The sequence below is a fragment of the Microtus oregoni genome, unplaced genomic scaffold (genome assembly GCF_018167655.1).
Source record: "Microtus oregoni isolate MIOR12 unplaced genomic scaffold, Mior012 000001F_ref0000356, whole genome shotgun sequence".
Lineage (NCBI taxonomy): Eukaryota > Metazoa > Chordata > Mammalia > Rodentia > Cricetidae > Microtus > Microtus oregoni.
The window spans coordinates 66,553,741-66,572,823 of record NW_024543060.1 but is presented as its reverse complement, the minus strand read 5'-3'; the positions used below and the strand labels follow the sequence as shown (position 1 = coordinate 66,572,823).

Sequence of the window (19,083 nt, the reverse complement as noted above, 5' to 3'; positions counted from 1 at the left end):
CGACCTCAGCCGTACACTGCGCAGGCGCCCGACTGCTGCTGTCCTTGGAGAGAGCCGGTCGAGGATTTGTAGAGATGTAAAATCAACCAAAGATCACATACTTTCCCAACTCTATTACTATGAGAGACAATTCAATGTAAACATTTAGAAAGAAGAGCTCAGAAAAAACAGCTCAGGAAACACAGTGTAACATGGCTTGTAATGTGTATTTTATAGACAGAAGAAAATATCACATGCTTGGAACAACTTCGATGCTACAATAAATCACTAGAGGGAAAAATATAAATTTTATTATAAACAAAAAAAATTGGCAGGCGGATCTCTGTGAGTTCGAGACCAGCCTGGTCTACAGAGCTAGTTCCAGGACAGGCTCCAAAGCCACAGAGAAACCCTGTTTCGAAAAACCAAAAAAAAAAAAAAAAAAAAAAAAAAAGAAAAGAAAAAATAAATTTTATTATAAAATAAAAATGTGAGTGTCTTAGGAACATTTACTAGGAGAGCTAAGAGATGTTCTACAACCCAAGTCTACATGAGGCTCAGGGCAATGCAAGAAGCCTCCTGGAGGGCATATAGTTGTTTGGGAAAGAGAACACACATTGCTCTATCTCAGGGGAGGAACCTACTGCTTCTGGATGATGACCTCAGCTTCAGCAATAACCACTGAGTGTCTGTCTCAGGCAGAGACTGGACCTACTCTGAGGGTTCCCCTGTTTATGTTTTATTTATTTTTTTGACAAGCTTCTTGAGACATTTGGCAATTCCCGCACAGGGAATGCGGTGTGGTCTTTCCCTCTGTCTTTAATTCAGAAAGACCATTACTGCCTCCACGCTCAAGAAGAATTGAAGCTCAGAGACAGGTTTCAAGAGTTAGAACAATACTGCCGTGAAATTGCCATTTATGATGAACACGTTCACTCCTACACATAGGCGATTTAGATTTGCTTGTTCTGATTTAAATGGGGACATGAGATAGTCCCTGGGAGCCCCACACATTATACTACACTTATTTTTCCTTTATGAAAATGTTTCTGGCTTCTGTAGTACAAAAACCCCGCGGGACGGTGAGGACATCTTCGGTGCTTTGGTTTGCAGGGTCCTCTGATTCAGTCTTGTGTCACTGTCATTTATAGGACCACTTTTTTTTTTTTTTTTTTTTTGGTTTTTCGAGACAGGGTTTCTCTGTGGTTTTGGAGCCTGTCCTGGAACTAGCTCTTGTAGACCAGGCTGGTCTCGAACTCACAGAGATCCGCCTGCCTCTGCCTCCCGAGTGCTGGGATTAAAGGCGTGCGCCACCACCGCCCGGCTATAGGACCACTTTTTGAGTTTGTTTCTGAAACACTGCTTTCTGTTAATAGTAAATTTTTTTAATATTTATTTATTTATTGATTGATTATGTATACAGTATTCTGTCTGCATGTATGCCTGCAGGCCAGAAGAGGACACCAGACCTCATTACAGACCTCATTACAGATGGTTGTGAGCCACCATGTGGTTGCCAGGAATTGAACTCAGGACCTTTGGAAGAGCAGGCAATGCTCTTAACCACTGAGCCATCTCTCCATCCCTGTTAATAGTAAAATTAACGCGACATGAGAAACTGCATAAAAATGGCCTTCTACTTTCTAACTGCGGCATCCCAGGGACACAGACCACTTTATTAGGCTGCTGCCTGCATCCTGAGTCAGGTGACTTCTCGTGGGAGCAAGCAGGCGGGCTTAACTGTAACTTAGAAGTGGCATTTTGGTAGTCCCTGTAATACCTGGGTTGCTAGGAAACAGCGCAGAATTTGGGTGGGTCAAATCCAAAACCAGTATATTTTCATATGAAAATTAATGATCACTTTCTGGCCTTTTAGTAACCAATGTCTCTGCAGTTGGAATGCCTGCTCAGTGAAAATAAGATATAAAGAGGCAGAGAGTTCCCTTTCCTTGTCTTCAGACCCCATTCCATCTCTGAACATCACCTACCTTTAATTTGAGCTGACTCAGATTAAATAGTCTGACTCCAGTTGCCTTCTGCATTAGGAAACAACACAGACAAAATGATGTTTCAACATATTCCAGGGGCCTGAATAAACAGTGTTTTTCTTTTTTTGTTTTTTTTTAATTTTATAATTTTTTCTCTTAAATTTTTTATAATATGTGTAGCCCAGGCTGGCCTCGAATTCGTGATCCTCCTGCCTCTGCCTCCTTCAGCAAATCCTACCAGCGTGCGCTGCCACACCCGGCAACAGTGTTGTTTCTATCACACTGCTAACACTGTGCCAGTTTCTAGCAAAACACAAACAAAACTCAGCATCAGGTTGGCGTGTTACAAACCTGTGAATGATGCCACAGCCTAAGCCTAGTTGTGTTCTGCTGTGCATTTGCCCCAGGCACACGAGAGAATTCTCTGCTCCTGGTGCTGCCTGCACCCATCCTCCCTGGGGCTGCCCTTCTGCTGCTTCCTTCTTCCCTTTGCTCTGTTCCACCTGGTCCATGTATGGGGTCCACACTGATGCTCTGAAGTTCATCAAGGGCCACAGAATGAACTGTTCTCTGCTGTTTACTCTGCTCCTCTTTCTTAGTCTAGGCCAGCAGGTTCTTGTGTCTGCCCTTGTCTTCATGGCACCACAGCCACGGGCTCTAGAGATAACTGTTAGATAAGGATGGTGGTTGATAAGACAGGTGCTGAGATGGATTTCAGGAAAACACGTACTTTCAATAATGGTGGTCACCACAACAGGGAATCCATCTCAGGATGGATTAGAAGGACGAATACAGGAAACACATAGAAGTCCTCACATTTACAAGTTTCCGGAGGAGATAGGTGTTCTAAGATACATGGCTTTACTCACAGAAACGAGGCCATAACTCAAGGGTGTGGTGAGCATCAGGACTGCGCCTGCTTGCAGAGGCAGAGCTAAAGATGGAATATTTACTTCACATTCTTCTTATAGCTGAAGAGAATAGAGATCTAAGCTGCAGGGAAGGCTTACATTGGCCACATTACGAACAGTTAATACAAGAGGTTTATTGGGGGAGGAAAAGAGTCAAAGAGGGAAGGGCCATGGCGGAGAGGGGAGATGAGAGATGCAGACAGACAGACAGACAGATGACAGAGAGGACAGGGAGGAGACAAGAGGAAAAAGACAGTCGAGAGATGAGCAAGAGGTATGAGAGCCAACAGTGTCTGGTGGGCACTTTTAAGGGGTGCACATGTCACATAGCTGACAGAGGAAAGGTACCTGGAGACAAGTGATGATGTAACTCCCCTGGCGGGAGAAGCAGGCTGCTGCCCAGGTGGAAACTAACAGTCCTGTAGAGTCATGTGTTTGAATGTGTCTCCTAAAGGCAGTGGTACCGTTACGAGTCATGTCCTTTTTGGAGGAGGTGTGGCTCTTTTGGAGGTGTATGTCACTACAAGTGGATCAAGATGTAGAACTCTCAGCTCCTTCTCCAGCACCATATCTGCCTGCATGCCACCATGCCCAGCCATGATGATAATAGAATAAACCTCTGAAACTGTAAGGCAGTCTCAATTAAGTGTTTTTCTGTATTGGAGGGTCCATGGTCATGGTGTCTCTTCACAGCAATAGAAGACTGACAGAGACAGGAGGTGAGAATATAGCAGATGATCATGTACAGATCTTTCACACACACACACATCCTGTACTAGTGGGAACAGAAGGTGAACTTGTTGGAGAACGTTGTGTGTTTTTGGATGACAGGTCCCTGGGTTATTAGGTACCATGATAGATGTGATGTAGCAAAGAGGACAAACAGTTTGGAGCATTGAGTGTGCTGGGATTCCAAATACATGTGGAGACAATACCTTTAACAAGAGCTAAAGCCCTTCAATCAAATCAGAAAGAACATAGCAGCAGCCTAGGGATGTTACCAATACTTTTGGTAACTTGGACAGGAGAACATTATGTAGCATTGTTCTTTTCTTTCAGTGTATGAGGCCCTGGGTTTCTTTAAACTTACTTAGCCTTTCACAGTTTTATGCACACATACAATGTACTTTGTTCTTGTTCCTACCCAATATCTTCTCCTATCCCCTTCTTCTTCCCACTGAACTCCTTCCCATCATACCCTCTTCTCACTTAAGGACTTTTATTTATGTGTGTCTGCAGTATAAGAGAGTGTTGCTTTCATTTCCTTGGGTGAGTGTTAATCTCTTGAGCAAGGGAGATTACCAGTGACTAAACCCTGAGGGATGGAACTCCTCTCTCCCTCTCACCCTCAACAACCATTAACTGCTGATAGCTCCTCTGGGAGGGGTGGAGCCTCATACACTTCTCCTCAGCCAGGCTGAAATGCTAATGGAACTACCAGAAAGCCATTGCTGCTGAGAATTTATTGGTCCAACTGCTATGTTATATCCAGGAGACAGCATTTCTTAGCACCCCTTCCAATCCTCTTTATAGTACAAACACTTTAAATGATTTGGAAAAACAAAGTATTTCACAGAATATAGTATGGTCTGGAGTTAGACCCATATGGCTATTAACTGAATGGATATTAAGTGCCTTGGATAAGCTTAAAACAAGGACAAAGTTAAAGATAAGATTCTAAAGAGTTGCCAAAAACTGTTTGTTAAAGGATGAAGTGATCTACTGCATGTAACTGTAATAAGGGGACAAATTTTCCTTCTTTTTTTTAAAATATTTATTGATTTATTATGTATACAATATTCTGTCTGTATGTCTGAAGGCCAGAAGAGGGCACCAGACCTCATTACAGATGGTTGTGAGCCACCATGTGGTTGCTGGGAATTGAACTCAGGACCTTTGGAAGAGCAGGCAATGCTCTTAACCTCTGAGCCATCTCTCCAGCCCCCCAAGTTTTCCTTCTTAAAACTTAAATCACTCCCTCAGTAGAGTCTGCACTGGCGATGACTTGAGAGGTGTCGTTTACAGTGAAGGTAAAAGACAGGAGGGAGGCACAGAAGGGACGGCCACAGAATTTGTTCAGATCTAGCCAGCTTTATTCTGTTAGACCGAGGGAAAATTACTGAGAAAGAATTTCCTGAGAGTGCATGTAAGATGTCTGCTCTTGCAGGGGACCCAGGTTCCTACTGAACACAGCACGGTTTACACTCATCTGTTCCTCATTCACAGGGGATCTGCTGCCCTCTTGTGGCTCTTAAGGGCACTGATGTATGTGGTGCATAAATGTGGGGGGAAGACATCCATACACGTAGAACAAAATGCAAAAAAAACAAAACAAAACAAACAACCTATACCTTTTATAAACTATGATGTTTCTCATACACTTTAAAATGCCTCAAGAATGCTAGAACAGCACACAGGGATCTGTCTGTCACTGCAGCAATATCTTCATGTCTGCATGACTGGAGGATGTCATGTTGTGGGAATTACTTTGTCAAGGGTTTATTAGGGACAAGAAACATTGGTCTGTTTACTTTTGAATATTACACCAGCAAAATCAGCGGGTTGCATGTGGATGGGAGTGTAGGCACAGGATATGTGTAGATGAGGATGTAGCCAATGGCTATGTGGACGTTAGCATGTAGGTTCTGGCTAAATGTAGGTGAGTATGTATACTGTATTAAGAATACCTAAGCCGGGCGGTGGTGGTGCACGCCTTTAATCCCAGCACTCAGGAGGCAGAGACAGGCGGATCTCTGTGAGTTCGAGGCCAGCCTGGTCTACAAGAGCTAGTTCCAGGACAGGTACCAAAGCTACAGAGAAATCCTGTCTCAAAAAACAAAACAAAACAAAACAAAAAAAGGAATACCTAGTTGATTTTTCCAATAGATGAACAATTTTCACACAGAGACCACATGTAAGAGTAAGCACACACAAGATTTGCATCAAAAAATCATTTAATGGTATTTGAAGTTTTTCACAATGCACTTAGATTTGCTGATCCAAGCTCATCCATCTCAGAGTTAGTTAATATGCACGAAGCTACATGAAGAAAGTCAAGGGCTAACACAGTCACCCATCTCTCTGGAATACCTCATGATCAGCATGTGAGGATTCTCCTAAGGATTAAAGCAGCCTGACTATGACCTAAGAATTTGTATTTTAAGTGGTATAAATGGGACCGTTCTCTACTTTTTGAAAAGGTCACACATTTCATGACAGCAAGTTTCTAAGCTGAGGCTGTCTCAGTTCTACGCACTCTGAGTTCTGTTCCCTTAAAACCAAACGTGCCCCACACAGCGGTGTTCTAACTGACTACGTGCTGGAGTTACACACAAGGCCTTGCAGCTCATGCAGCCGCCATTTTACCCAATATCGAATTATCTCCTTAAGAATTTGTTGTCTGTGTATTCAACAATGGAGATTAATTATGATGGAACGTAATGTAAATGATATCATAGGTGAAGAATTTACAGATGTGTATGATGATAAAGTGTTTGACCAGTGTGACCAGCATCTGCTCCATTAGCTAACCAAAGAATGGAGATTTTCCTTAAAGCAATGAGCACATAAGGTAGCAGTCAGCCACTTAGGAAATAGGCTCCATTTTTCTGCTGTTCCTGGTTTAACCTGATTGTTTGAAGGGGAAACCAAGAAAGTGTGACCTTTCCCATAACTACTTCTAGAGCGAGAAAGAGAGAGGATGAGCTGAAGTGGAAACGCACAGCGGTTAGACTCCACAGTCCTTGACGTACTTGGAGAGATCTTGGTTTTGACAGTGGGTTTTCCATGCCACCCTGTGGAGAAAATGAGACAGGGGAGAAATGGTTAAACGCCTCTCCTCTGTCACACACATACTCTAACCTTGGGGAGAAACAGTGTACCCGTGACACTAATGGTGATTGTTTCTGGGCCAGGATCTAGTGTGAAACACAGCTACAGCTGCAGGCAGAAACGGCTACTGAAGATGGAGCTGTGTCTGCAGGGCAGTTTATTCCTCCTGAACCTGAGCAGAGCACAGGATGATCAATGTCATTGTGATGTCTCAGGAACAGAACAGTAAGTAGCTCACTCTATGGAGGGTTAAGAAGAGAGTATTCATGTATATAGGATTCTCAGAATTCAGAGAAATCCCCTAAAACTAATGATGTAGAGACAGGTCCCAGCAGTGCCTGCAGTGCTCAGAATGACACTTGGGCCTCATTAAGGCTCACTGCCTAGATCAACAGAACCCACAGTTTCCCCTTCCCAAGTTCCCACATACCATGCTTTAACGCCTTGTGGGTCCCTCACAACCCGCTTTGCACACGTGATGGCTTGAGTGATGTCATCCTGGAGCAAAACTGAAAGACAGGGGTGGGGAATGACAAGGACGGTTAGAGAACCCATTTAGTTCAGATCCAGGCAGCTTTCTTCTGTGACACTGAGCAGTGAATACAAAAAATGACATCACAGCTGTCCATTCATATGTGATTATTGGAGAGAGTCCCTCTTGTTTCCATCCACTTGACATGGTATAAGCCATTTTATTTCTCATTTCTCAAGACCCTGGGTGATGGAATAGACTTGAAAGTAGAGTGGTCTTAGAATTCCATCACTGATAAAAAGTAGAGAACATATTGAAGTAATGAAGAGTTACTGGAGGTTGTATGACTGTCAGCTACCATAAGAGAAGTTCCTCTTCCTTTACACACTGGAAATTAGAACATGCTAATAACAGTCACCTGGGTCTACCATTGGAAAATTCATCCTAAGAAAACAGATACTGCACAGATGACTCAGTGACTAAGAGCCTCTTCCAGATGACTTAATTCCCAGCAGCCACATGGTGGCTCTTTAGTGTCTGTAATGCTTGTTCCCCAAGATAGAAAACCTCTTCTGACTTCCACAGGAACCAGGCACACAAGTGACACACAGTCCTATATGCAGGCAAAGCACCCACACACATAAAGATATGAATGAAAACAATGCATAAGCCTTGTGTGAATAAACCTCTTCCCAGCAATTTATAACCAGTAAAATAAATGGAGTCAGGTGCTCTTAGACTCAAGACCTGAGGCTGTCAAGATAACTCAGACTAAAGACACTGGTTGAGCCCCAGGATCTTGAGTTCTACTCCCAGCAACCATATGGAGGCTCATAACCATCTATAATAAGATCCTCAGACATCTTTTGGAATGCAGGTAGAACACTGTAACTATAATAAATAAACAATTTTTAAAAAAAAGTTTCTATACTTGTGTGGTGTTTTCAATGTAGAGAATATTGCTATTGAAACTTTATTCTCTTTTTAAAATGAGAATTCAGGTCAATATTTGTTACCATGAACATCTCTCGAAGCTATGCAAGTATAATTTGTGTAAAAATAGGAAATCTTTACATGTTTCTATGTGAGTACATATCTATGTTATATATCTCTACATTAACCTACAGAATAGATGTATAATCTAGAAGAGTATTTTCCAGAGGTTTCCAGGTATATGAACTCTCTAAGCAGTCAAACCAGGAGTAATATTCCTCAACCCCCGTAGATACTAATCCCTTTCAATGACTGTAGATGAGTCTACAAAACACTTTTGCAGATAGGCTAAGGAGATGACAAAAATATTCCACCATCTGTTCTCTTGAAAATTTTTAACAACCAAATTTAGCAGAGTAGGAATTAATAGTTCACTGTTTAGTGCCTGGCTAAAATGAACCAAGTCTTGGGTTCACTTCCCACACTGGAAAAATAGAACGACATTGGCTGATTAAATTCATGCACAGAAATTGCATATTACTTCCACCACGGTATGAATTCAAGTTCTTCCATCCCAAGCCTCCATCCTGATATTAACCCTGTGTGCCCCATTTCTTGTTGATAAGATGTTTCTTCTTAAATACTTAAATCTATGTTATTTTATTTGATGAGATCCTAGGAGTGAATTGTTTGAATATGCAAACTAAAGCTTTAAAACTTAATTTGAAATTAGTAATTTGCTCTAAGATCTCTCAACATGAAGAGCACATCAATACATACCAAAGAAGCCAGTTGGACAAAATGTCAGGACTCCATAGTACCCTGTCATATGAGCTTTATTATAGTAATATCTTCATTTCTATATGCTACAAATCCTTATAATAAAATCCATTAGGTAAAAAGGGCCATACAACAATATCTATAACTAGTCATAAATAAACTGTTAGAATGGAAATCTTCAGAACAAAACACCAATAAGGCCACTTACAATTATTTGTTGCATATATATATATATATATATATCCCAGAAACATTCATGTTATAAAATAACAATGTTGCAAATATTTACTTTTATTAATTTTAATTGTGTGAATGAGTAAGTGTATGTGAGTATAGGTTTAATCAAACGTCAAGTTTTAATGATAACAACTATTTATTTTTAAATTTTCTACTACTTTAACATGTGTGTCTCTGGTGGTATGTGCACCCATAAAAATGTACATGTGTCTATTATAATGTAGAATTCAGAGGACAGGTACAAGACCTGTTCCTTAGAAGCAGTCCCCATTGTTTCTGAGATTGTCTGCCATTGGAACTGGCTTACAGATTAGGTTATGCTGGTTGGCAAGTGAGGTCCATGGATCTGCCTGTCTCAGACTCTGCTGGCCTGGTCTTACAAATGCATGAAAGTCAGAAAAAAAAAATAATGATTATCTTGAAATTTGCGGACAAACGGGTGGATCTGGAAAACATAATATTGAGTGATGTAACCAAGACCCAGAAAGACAAATATATATACTTACTCATATAAAGTATGAGTAAAGCACAAAAAAAAAAAAAACAACCTACAATTCACAACCCAGAGAACCTAGACAATAGGGAGGACCCTAAAAGAGACTTACGTGTATCTAACAAGAAGTAGAAAAAGACAAGATCTGCTGAGTAAATTGGGAGCATTAGAATAATTGGAGAGGTGAAAGAGAGGGGGGAGAGGGAGGGACAGATTGGAGAAAATTAATAGCTCAATAAAATCTATTAAAAATGAAAATACAATGATTTTATTGCAAAACAAAAACAAATGCATTTCAACAAATTTTTATGTGGAGGCTGAGGGTAAAACCTTGATTTATGGGACTCCTGTCTGAGCTGTCTTCCCAGGCAGTATTTGGTTTGTAATTCAGGGATTTTGAGGTGGAACCCAGGCCCTCTGATTGGTAGGCAGGGCATTCTATCAGCACACTATGCTCTAAGTCTACTGTCTCCCTTGGCTAATTTCAATGTGAATGACAATGACTTTCTAGCAGTCTAGACAGTCTGCCCAGGTTCCTGGTGTTTGCGTCAGTGCTGTCTCCTGCACAGAATCTCTGCTCTTGCACCTAGGGCAGGTGAGCTGTTTGCTCTCTGAACTAATCCTGCCATGTCTTACCGCTGCAGGATATCCCACAGGCGTTCACTGCATTCGGGGTTTTGCCATCATTGCACCAGTATTTGCTATTGATCTGAAATATCCCGTAGTCGGTGCTTCGGCTTCCAGGGTTGTAGTTTGTAGCCTTTGTGTTAAAATTGCTCTCGTGTTGAGCCAAACACACCCCTAGAAAGAAAAGAATATTCATCAGTAAGCGGCGACACCAAATGATTTACACTGGATACCAAATTAGCTTCTTCTCTTGCTGTGTTTTACAAGTGATTTATTTATAAGGACAGATATATGAATAAAATATGATACTACAAGTTCAGATCAGGTCTGGCTGTGTTCCTCAGGGAAGTCCCTGGTCTCAATGATCCTCCTGCCTCTGCCTTTCAAGTAGGTAGAACTGCTGTCCTGTCAGCCAGTGAAAAATTTCAAGTGCTCCAAACAAAATCTACTTGAAGACAAATCGATTTGCACTGAGAATAAATGGGATACGGTCCTTTAAATATTCAAATATATGAAACAAACACAGTGGTACTCAATTATATTCCCAGCAGTGGTTAAGTAGAGGCTGTGAATCTTCATGGGTTTGAGACAGCCTGGTTTACACAGCAAGTTTCAGGCCAAACAATGCTATAGAATGAAAGCATTCCCCCTGCTCTTTAAAATAAAATAGCTCTTTCTTCCACTGTTTCTCCCCCTTCTGTCTATCCTCAAAACCCCACTGCCAGAAATAGACTCATGGAGAGTAATTAGGTAAATTTGATAAATTAATATCAAATACATATGCTAATAGATTTCCTATGAGAAAACTAAGGATTTCCTAAGATAATGCTATAATAACCAAAGTCAATTAGCATGTTAAATTAGAACTCTTTTTTCTTCTCTGTGGCACTAAGTATTCTACTTTTGTACAGAATACGCAATCTCCTGCCTCAGCGTCCCATTGCTTGAATTCCATGAGTGTGTAGCACTACAAATGCTGGTGAGAATATTGAAAGCAAAAATAGGAAAAGCTATTCTGCAATCCAATCAAATCATATGTTCATCAATCCACCTATACATCTACCGAACCATCTATCCAATCATTCATCCATCCACCCATCCATTCATTCATCCAGTCATCCATCTGTCCACCAATTCATCTACACATGCTCTCTCGGTTTACTTGTTCATGGACAATTAGTTATTGAGTAGTAACTGCCTTAATCTAATCTGAAAACCACATTAGTTATAATGTGATCATGGGAGTAAGCCACAAACAAGTTTTCTTCATCCATGTCCTCCACTGTGTAGGATGAAAGGCCATCTCAGAGTGAAGAAGCACACTAAATCATTGCATCCACAGTGTCCAACATCATTTCAGCAGCCTCTAGGGGAAATCAGACCCCTCTGTTCTGCAGAGGAAGTTCAAAAAGCTTGAAAACATTTCTCTAAAACTCTCCATACCATAGTGAAAGACATGAAGACAAATGCCAGTCACTCCAGCTCTGAGTCCTCTCTTGTATTCTCAGCCTCCTGTGGACTTTCGAGTCTGAAGCAACCTGAAAACCCAGTGACGCTCTAAGAGCACCTCAGGTTCTATTGCCTTAGCCTGGCACAGATGCCCCCTCCCGTGCTCTCCTCACCCCAGTGTCTGTGATGATAAAGACAAATGCTGGTGTTTTCCATCAAATCAAGCCAAGTACACGGGAATCCTACAAGCTTATTGTCTCTGGGTCCTGCGCCGCTCACTCATCGCTTTCTTATACCTGTTCTGTAGGGGTGCTGATGTAAGAAGAGACTTACAGTCTGCCAAGCTGACTCCCTTGTAGCCATCCATCCCATTTTCTTTCAGAAGTTTGGCAAATGCGCAGCGTGTGTAGACCTTCGCGTCGACAGTGACAGAAAGCAAGAGCAACCCTAGGGCTAGGAGAGCCTTCATTTTGCCTGGGAATCAACTCAGCAGCTTCCTGGAGCAAAGTGACACCAGTATTTAAGCATCTTTTAACTCCCTTCATCCTCTAGTGGTTTGGGGGATCTTCCCTGTGAACTTCCAAGCAGGAAGTTCTTATTGATCCGTAAACTTGAAAATAATTTTTTATTTTCTCCCAGTGTGTGAACAGAGATGTTCTGTCCTATAGACAATGATGAAATGAGACTGTGTAAAGACTTGGCTCACAGAGAACCAGATTGCAATCCTCCTAAACAGGAAGCCCATATTATTTTATCTTGAATATGGCCAATATAAAGAGAAAAGCGGTTATGCTTTACTGCTTAAAATAAAGTGTGACTATAAGTCACACATCTTTTAAATTTTAATTGTTTTCTGTGTATTTACCATCTTGCATTGTCTTTTTCACTGCAAACTATCTTGCATAGACCTTACCACATAAATAATCTCTTAGTATTTATGGTTATATGTCTTTGCTTAATCAGTTTCCTTTTTTAGACTTCTAGATTGTATTTTGTTGTAAACCAGTGTATTGGTTTTTTTTTTCTGTGACAAGGTCTCACTGTGCAACACTCACTGGCTTGTAAATTGTTATTAGAGTAGACTGTACTTGAACTGTTCTGCCTACTGAATGCTGGGTTTAAACATATGTGCTACCATGAGCAGCAACCAGGTTTTTTTTTTTTCTTTTTTACATTCAAGTTACTTATCTAAGTCCTTTCTGAGCATAAGCAAAGGAAAAACCAATATACTGGTCATCTTTGATATAAGAAACAGTGTCTTTAAAGCCCTGAAAACTTTCTGTCCACACCCTGAATAACAGTTTAATATAGAGCTGTGTGCATCGAGTCTTTTTGTTATATTTTGTTGGACTTCCAACTTCTAAAGACACAATTTGCAATGTTGTGAGAGTGGAGCAGGATAGGAACAGAACTTCTTGCAGTGAGGTGCAGCAGCAAGAAGATGTTGAGGAAGATGTGTAAGGCAATGCAGGTGTCTGGAGAGAAAATGCAGTTGGAGGAAATTGCACCGCAAACTGAAGACCCAAACTACAGTAGGATCTAGACTCTTATCCTAGAGATAATAGGGAAATATTCATGAATGTTTAACTGCAGTTTGGGGCAGTAGAATACTTACCTAGTGTGCACAAAACGTTGGAATGCCTTCTAAACCCCCATAAACCTAGGAATGATGCTGTAAGCCTATAATTTCGACATTCAAGACAGAGAAGCAGGAGGACCAGAAGGTTCAAGGTCATCTTTGCGTAAGTATCCAGTTTGAAATCTGCTGCCCGAGACCCTGTGTCCCTCTGCCTTCTCAGTTCAAAACTGAGGCTGGTCTGATGGCTCAGCAGGTAAACTGCTTTCTGTGCAAGCATGGAGGATCAAAGGTTATTACCCAGAACCCATGTACAATGCCATGTGGCATGGTGCTCAGCCTGAAATCCCAGCACATGAGGTAGGGAGACGGGGAATTCCTAGAGTAAGCTGGCCAGTGGGACAATCCAAAATGGTGAGCTCCTTGCTTAGTGAGAGACCCTGCCTCAAAGTGTAATGTGGAGAGCAACCGAGAAAGACACTGAGTGTCAGCCTTGGCCTCCACAATACTGCCTTTGTGAATGTGTGCGCACGGCCTAGGTTGTTGCATTAACATGGGTGAGTGTTACTGACTTGAGCAAGGGCAATTACCAGTGGCTACACCCCTGAGGAAGGCTACTCCTTCCCCCTCTGGCCAGCAACCATTTTCTGCTGATAGCTCTTCTGGGAGGAGTGAGGTCTCACATACCCCTCCCTCAGTGACTGGGTTCTGGGTCAAGATCTAGCATGAAACACGGGCTGTTTATAATCTAAGGCTTGGGGGTACCTCCCTCCCAGTATTACCACATGTTTGCCTCCCATAAATGCTTCCACTCTTCCTATAGAGGTCACCACAACATGAATTGTGTTCCAGTCAGTGTGATGAACTTCCCATAAGTGCTGTGAGGACAAGAAGGATGCTCTGTGCCTTTGTCCTCCCTCAACCCGGAGTCTGGGTAAAAGGCACGCCTAGCTCAGTGTAGCTGCTAGATAAATACTTTAGGCTCTACATTACACACTAACAGGCTGGGAATAGTTGTGCCAGTCCAGTCAGGTAAGACAATCAAAAGATAACTGTGCTTTAAGAATCAGAATCAGACAACAGGCATCAGCGTCACTGGACAGGAGGCTTCAAAACTCTTAGTGGATCTCCTGGCTTATACCTATGGCTGTTCTTTTAATAAACGCTTTGATTCTTATTTTTTTTTTGTTTTTTTTTTAATTTATTTATTATATTATGTGTATAGCATTCCTTCCACGTGTGCCTGCAAGCCAGAAGGGGGCACCAGGTCTCATTACAGATGGTTGTAAGCCACCATGTGGTTGCTGGGAATTGAACTCAGGACCTCTGGAAAAGCAGTCAGTGCTCTTAACCTCTGAGCCATCTCTCCAGCCCCGCTTTGATTCTTATATCTAAGTATAAAGAGCTGCGTGGAGCCGCACCTTAAAGATGGCGCTGGCTTCCGCCCTCCACGATCCCAAAGGTGAGCGCTCTCTGACAAACAACTCCTTATTTGGCTAAGGCCGGACTCTTGCGATCATCACCCGATGATCACAAGCTGTTTGCATATGCGTGGACCAATGGACGGTGCCCACGTGGCTATCCAGGGTTGGTAGCCCAGGCCTACTTAAGGGCTGGGAGAGGCTTGCCCGGGGAGAGAAGAGAGAGAGCTACAATTGTAAAAAAGTCCTGAATAAAACTGCTTGCAAGAAGAGCTCCGGTGTCGCGTCATCCATGCTGGTCGAGGAGGTCGCGACACCGGACCTATGGCTGTTCCCTTAATAAACGCTTTGATTCTTATATCTCAGGCCCCTGTCTAACCTACATGCTGATCCAATTAATCTAGAGCACAGTTTAACATGCCATTTGGACTCTTATGTATAATGTCTCCTAATGCAGGAGTACAGATTCCAGCCTTTTATCCAAGCACCGGCATCCGATGAGCACAGAATGAAGGTGAGGAGGGAGGTGATTCCCCACAGCATGGCAATCCAACTGGAAGAAGTTACATTAGGGGGAATGACCCTATCTGTGGACCCCCACACCCTTTGCCTTCTGTCCTGTGGAATTCTTTCCTTCATATACTGTAACCAAAGCAGGGAATATTAGGTCATGGCCTGCTGCTTTTCACATGGTCACTGTAAGACAAAGCAGCCACACCTTCCCCAATACATGGGTCTCTATCTCTTTTTAGCTATAAGAACAGTGTAAAGTTAATATTCCTTCTTTAATCTCTGCCTCTGCAAGCAGGCACAGCCCTGATGCTCACCCACACCCTTGAGTTATAGCTTCATTTCTGATAGTAAAGTCACGTATCTTAGAACACTGAGCCCCTCAGGAAACTTGGAAAAGTAAGAACTTCTGTGTGATCCTTGTACTCCTCCTTCTAATCCATCCTGAGATGGATTCCCTGTTGTGGTGGCAGCCATTATCAATACTGCCTGCTTACCTGGAATACATCTCAGCATCTGTCATATTAACCACCATGCTTATCTAACAGTTATCGCCACAACCCATGGCTATGGTGCCATGAAGAGAAGGACAGACACAAGAACCTGCTGACCTAGAGTAAGAAAGAGGACAGAGAGAAGCAGAGTAAACAGCAGAGAACAGTTCTTTCTGCGGCCCTTGATGAACTTCTCAGAGCATCAGTGCGGAACCCATACTTGGACCAGGTAGAACAGAACAAAGGGAAGAAGGAAACAGCAGAAGGGCAGCCCCAGGGAGGATGAGTGCAGTCACAGCAAGAGCAGAGAGTTCTCTCATGTGTCTGGGGCAAATGTACAGCAGACGCCAGCTAGGTACTTGCTGCTTAGGCTGTGGCATCATTCACGGCTTTGGAACACGGTAACCTTTAGTTGGGCTCTGTTTGTTTTGTTTGTTAGAAACTGGCACAATGGTGGCAGTGTGGTAGAAATAGCACTGTTTACTCAGGCCTCTGGAATATACTGAGCTGTCATTTCTGTCAGTGTTAAACTGTTTCCTGATGTAAAGGCCAACTGAGGTCAGACTATAGCTTTGATTAAACCAAGGTGATGGGATTGTGTCTGGAGACTTGGGAAGGAAATTTGCTGCCTTCTTTTACCTAATTTTCACTGAGTAGGACTTTCAACTCAGAGACATTGGTTATTTAAAGGCCAGAAATTGATCATTAGTCTTCAAACCAAATGCACTGGTTTTGACTTTCACACACCCAAAACCTGGGCTAGCAACCCAGGTATTACAGGAACCACCAAAATATCACTTCTGGGTTAGGAGTAAGACTTCCTGCTTGCACTCACAAGAAGTCCCCTGACCCAGGAGGCAAAAAGCAGCTGCTTAAGACGGTCTGTGTGTTTAGGGACACAACAGTTAGAAAATTGCAATTTTATGCAACTTCTCTTGCCATTTTCATATTAATACAAAAGGGAAAGCAATCTTTCAGATACAAGCTCAGAGAGTGGCCCTATGGATTCTAGTTTAATACGACTCATTCTAGAGGACAATTGCAAACAGACCTCCGAAGATGCCCTCACAGTTCCAAAGGGTTCTGAACTGCAGAAACCAGAAAGATGGTTCAGAAGAAAAAGAAAAAGAAAGGAGTACAATGCCTTGGATTCCCAGGGACCATCTCACTCCCCGTTTTCATTCTCATTCAAATCAGAAGAACGAAATCTATTTTGACTATGTAAGTGGGAGTAAGCTTGTTAATCGTAAATGGAAATTTCACCTTCTTTTTCTAATTGGTCATCTTGTTCTGAGCCACAATGCTTATCAAGTGCAAAGGTGGTAATTCTCTTTCTGAATTCAAAACAAAAACAAAAACTAACTACATTTCCTGTACAGGAATTTACAAGTGTCTCAAGAAACTACAGTCAAAAAACAAACAAAAACAAACCAAACTCCAAAAACCTAAAACAAAGAGGGTATCTCTCTCAGAGTGGGTCCAGTCTCCTCCTGAGACAGACATTCAGTGGTTATAGCTGAAGCTGAGGTTATCATCCAAAAGCAGGAGGTTCCTCCCCTGAGCTTCCTGACCTCTGAGATAGAGCAATGTGTGCTCTCTTTACCCAACAGCTATGTGCCCTTCAGACGATTCCCTCCATTGCCTCCATCATGTAGACATGGGTTGTAGAACATGCCTTAGCACTCCTAGTAAATGTTCTTAATGCAATCGCATTTTTCTTTTATAATATAATTTATATTTTCTCTCTATAAAAATTCTATTTTATTATATCATTGAAATTTAGCATCAGGGGGCAGTGGGAGTTCCTTGCAGGCCTAAGCCACGCTTGTATCTTCCCTCCTTAGGGCCGCTGCCAACATGGGCTGCAAATTCCAGAATCTGAGGTGGATGCCTCACGTGATCTCCTACAGCTTGTCACCCTTTGAGCAGCTCGCCTTCCTTCCGGAACTACTTCAGCCAAGGCATCCACAACGTGCTGCACTGCACCCGCGAGCGCATCCTGCGCCTGGCGCCACCATTTGTAGCATTTTTTCTGATTTACACTTGGGGGAGCCAAGAGTTTGAGCAGTCCAAGAGGAAAAACCAGGCCATGTATAAAAATGACAAGTGAGCAGCACGCATTTGGATGACAGTTTCCCGCCCGAAAGACCCTTTTCTGCGACAGGAGTCTATATTATAGTGTTCTGAAGATACAATAAATTACTTACGTTATGGGCAAAAAAGAAGAAAAGTAAGAAAGAAAGAAATTTAGCATCAAACTTATTCTATGCAGGGGCTGGAGAGATGGCTCAGTAGTTAAGAGCATGGCCTGCTCTTCCAAAGGTCCTGAGTTCAATTCCCAGCAACCACATGGTGGCTCACAACCATCTGTAATGGGGTCTGGTGCCCTCTTCTGGCCTGCAGACATACACACAGACAGAATATTGTATAAATAAATAAATAAATATTTTTTTTAAAAAAAACTTGTTCTATGCGTGTGATTTTTTTCTTTTGTCTATAAGATACACATTATGGGTCATTTTTTTTTATTTCCTGAGCATCTTTTTTTCTGAATTAATCTTTCTAAATGATTGCTTTGACCTGTCTTTCATAGTAATTTTGGATAGTGTGTGGTGATTTTTGGTTGGTTTTATACAGCCCTAAACACTAAGTGACTAACTGGAAAATCAGAGACCTCAAAGGCAAATGAGTAGAACTGGCCGTTTCAAAGGTAATCATGAGTATTAGGATAAAAATGTCTTTTCTCCTTCTTGAGATGATTGCCACAGACAGAAATCATATTGAGTCCTACCTGGAGGCAGTTATGTCTGGGGGAACTCAAGTTGTTCCAATGCAGCTTATAGAAATGGGTCCTGGCTTATGGCTCAGAATGCAGGATTTTATTTTATCAAACAATTTGCATATGACATTATAACTCTGATTATAACCACTCTGTCCCTGGACTGGTGTTTCTATAACTTTTTTAAAGGATAAGAACAAAAGTCCACGTGTTCACATAGGACACCAACAATAGATCAAAGTTACAATTCACCAAAGTTCAGTTCAGGGAGGCAAGGAGTGTAGTGGGTTTAGGTACAGAACATAAAGGAGATATTTCTTAAAGAGTCAGAAATAAGAGAAACAGCTACCTGCATCACTGACTTCCCACCAATCATGAATGGCCACAGCATGGAAGTTCATTATGGAGTTTTCCCTCCCAGCTAACATATAGTATATTCAATAATGACCAAGAATCACTAGCAGTTGGGAAAAGGGAGAAGGGTATAATAGCTGGAGTCCATGATGAGGATCATGGATTCTCTCTTCCTCTACCTACTAGAAGTGTTGACATCCTATTATCATTGCCTGCCTATTCTTTACTAGTTGACTCTGCTCATTGCCA

At 42.0% G+C, this 19,083-nt stretch overlaps 1 protein-coding gene and 1 pseudogene across 1 annotated transcript; one reads left to right on the top strand and one right to left on the bottom strand.

The window, feature by feature from the left end:
* Nucleotides 1-5,814: 5,814 nt before the first annotated feature.
* Nucleotides 5,815-12,192, bottom strand: LOC121461966 (lysozyme C-1-like). The gene is made up of 4 exons (XM_041673358.1): nucleotides 12,034-12,192; nucleotides 10,261-10,425; nucleotides 7,140-7,218; nucleotides 5,815-6,672 (listed from the first exon to the last, which is right to left on the bottom strand). Exons 1-4 carry the CDS (start codon nucleotides 12,167-12,169, stop codon nucleotides 6,606-6,608), a joined length of 447 nt encoding a protein of 148 aa, XP_041529292.1. The 5' UTR covers nucleotides 12,170-12,192; the 3' UTR covers nucleotides 5,815-6,605.
* A 5,366-nt stretch (nucleotides 12,193-17,558) lies between these two features.
* LOC121456035 lies at nucleotides 17,559-17,811 on the top strand (annotated as a pseudogene).
* Nucleotides 17,812-19,083: the final 1,272 nt, after the last annotated feature.